Source organism: Aplysia californica, unplaced genomic scaffold (assembly GCF_000002075.1).
Source record: "Aplysia californica isolate F4 #8 unplaced genomic scaffold, AplCal3.0 scaffold00956, whole genome shotgun sequence".
Classification (NCBI taxonomy): domain Eukaryota; kingdom Metazoa; phylum Mollusca; class Gastropoda; order Aplysiida; family Aplysiidae; genus Aplysia; species Aplysia californica.
Window position 1 is genome coordinate 160492 of NW_004798226.1, and position 2462 is coordinate 162953.

The window sequence follows — 2462 nt, forward strand, 5'->3', positions numbered from 1 at the left end:
CTCTCCTGCTACTCCTTGACTCTCCTTCTCTCTCCTGCTACTCCTTGGCTCTCCTGCTACTCCTTGACTCTCCTGTTACTCCTTGACTCTCCTTCTACTCCTTGACTCTCCTGCTCTCTCCTGCTACTCCTTGACTCTCCTGCTACTACTTGACTCTCCTACTCTCTTCTGCTACTCCTTGACTCTCCTGCTACTCCTTGACTCTCCTGCTACTCCTTGACTCTCCTGCTCAATCCTGCTACTCCTTGACTCTCCTGTTACTCCTTGACTCTCCTGCTACTCCTTGGCTCTCCTGCTCTCTCCTGCTACTCCTTGACTCTCCTGCTACTCCTTCTCTCTCCTGCTACTCCTTGACTCTCCTGCTACTCCTTGACTCTCCTGCTACTCCTTGACTCTCCTTCTCTCTCCTGCTACTCCTTGACTCTCCTGCTATTCCTGGGCTCTCCTTCTCTCTCCTGCTACTCCTTGACTCTCCTGCTACTCCTTGACTCTCCTTCTCTCTCCTGCTACTCCTTGGCTCTCCTGCTACTCCTTGACTCTCCTGTTACTCCTTGACTCTCCTTCTACTCCTTGACTCTCCTGCTCTCTCCTGCTACTCCTTGACTCTCCTGCTCCTTGACGCCTTGTTGCGTCTGTCTTTCAACCACACCCCTGATCTTATGATAGGTAAGATCTAATATCTAGCCTTCTCGGATAAGGGCGAAAAATCTCAGAGGTCCCGTGTGCAAGCTGCTCACGGTCCTTAAATCGATAAGTGTATGCTTCGGCCATCACCCGGGCAAAACTAAAAATTCCTACCTAACTGAAAATGTTTAGTTCTGTAAAACACTTTATAGAATTTAATTTTTAAAACGCTACACTCACCCTAGTGTGAAAAAGGTGTCTACAGCTATCGTGCTGTTTGTGACAATGTCGAAAGTCCAGTGATCTGCTGCTGCGAACAGACTTTGGGGATTGGCTGTGGATATAGTTCGTTAGTTTTAGTAGAGGTTTTACGGAGCTCGCAACTGCATAAGGTCGTATGAGCGTAAAGGGGTGGATGTCAACAGAGAAGTCCTTACGGGGAATCAGACTTACTCAGCTCACCTATTTAGCTTCTACAGCACAAAGTCTGCTTCGACTATCAAGGCACCCCGGAAATAGCGAGTCACAAGAGTGTGACAAACACAGAAAAGAAGTAGAGGAAAATGACGATAGTAAGGATTAGGAAAGAAAAAACAGCAGTTCCCTGTTGTAGTTCAGGTACAGTAATGAGCATGACATTGTTGGATCAACCCATTCACAATTCTACTGTGCATTAGAACGAGAAATGTTCCGCTTTTGGGAATGGCCTAAAGACACTTCAGTCAGTGGCACCGCCCCTGGAGGGGGGGGGGGGCGGTTGTGGATAAAGATAGACAGATATGAGATAAGATAAGAGAAGATAACACTGTATTATCCGGCGTCGCTGGCCTAGTGGTTAGGCTACCGGAATGGTAATCGTGAGGTTGCAGGGTCGAGGGTTCGAGCCGCGGGCCCGACGTTGTGTCCTTGGGAAAGGCACTTTACATGAATTTTCCTCACTTCACCCAGGTGGAAATGGGTACCCAGCCATAGACAGCGAAAGATCTTGTCAGTATGTCAGTGTTTTAGCGCCTATAAATGGCTGCTTGTACTGCATGCTTCCCAGGAAGTTGAGTTTTGTTTCAAAATGCTCTCAGATCTGCTGGGGTAATGGTATAGATTGAGAAGCGCATAGAGCTTGCTGTTGAGCAGGGATTTGCGCTATACAAATGTTATCTGTTATCCTAGAGGAAATTTTTCTTGGCTGTACTGGACCGTAAAAACACACGTAGGTATACATAAAAAAATTTAAGCTATATATTACTCTCATTAAAATTCAATATGAAAAGAGAGGTAAAGCTGACGAAATGAACATTCACATCAGATGCATCATTCAACTACGTGCAGGAATTTAAATACAAGACCTTTGGAGTTATATATAGATACATACTCTAAGAGCAACACACATCTATGCTCATTCTGACAAAAGCCTAAAGCTAGATGGTAAAAAACTTCCTTTATGAATTTCTTTCTCTGTTTTTTGGTGTACATATCTGCCGCTGTGTGATCTTATACTTCGTATGGAAAAGGGGTGTGATGGGTCGTTTATAATGCTTTTTATCTCTTTTATACGTATGGTGTTATACATTTCATCCATTCTAGTAAAATCATATCCAGAGATCTTGCTGGCTTTCTTAACTGTTCAGTCAAATGTTTCTTTATCTTTCCCCTTACAATTCCCACCCAAGCAGCAAATACAAAATAATAGCACACTTTCAATCATAAAATGATAAAAAAGGGACATAATCTTATTGTCAACACGGAAACTAATAGATAGATAGATAGATAGATAGATAGATAGATAGATAGATAGATAGATAGATAGATAGATAGATAGATAGATAGATAGATAGATAGAC

At 43.5% G+C, this 2462-nt stretch overlaps 1 protein-coding gene across 1 annotated transcript in view; it reads right to left on the reverse strand.

The window, feature by feature from the left end:
• LOC101856540 (nose resistant to fluoxetine protein 6) overlaps window positions 1–2462 on the reverse strand; it is a 24272-nt gene that overhangs the window by 14802 nt on the left and 7008 nt on the right. Inside the window, exon 3 of the mRNA XM_005110867.3 lies at window positions 865–958. Within this exon, the coding sequence (XP_005110924.2) occupies window positions 865–958 (94 nt within the window). The remainder of the gene's footprint in view (window positions 1–864; window positions 959–2462) is intronic.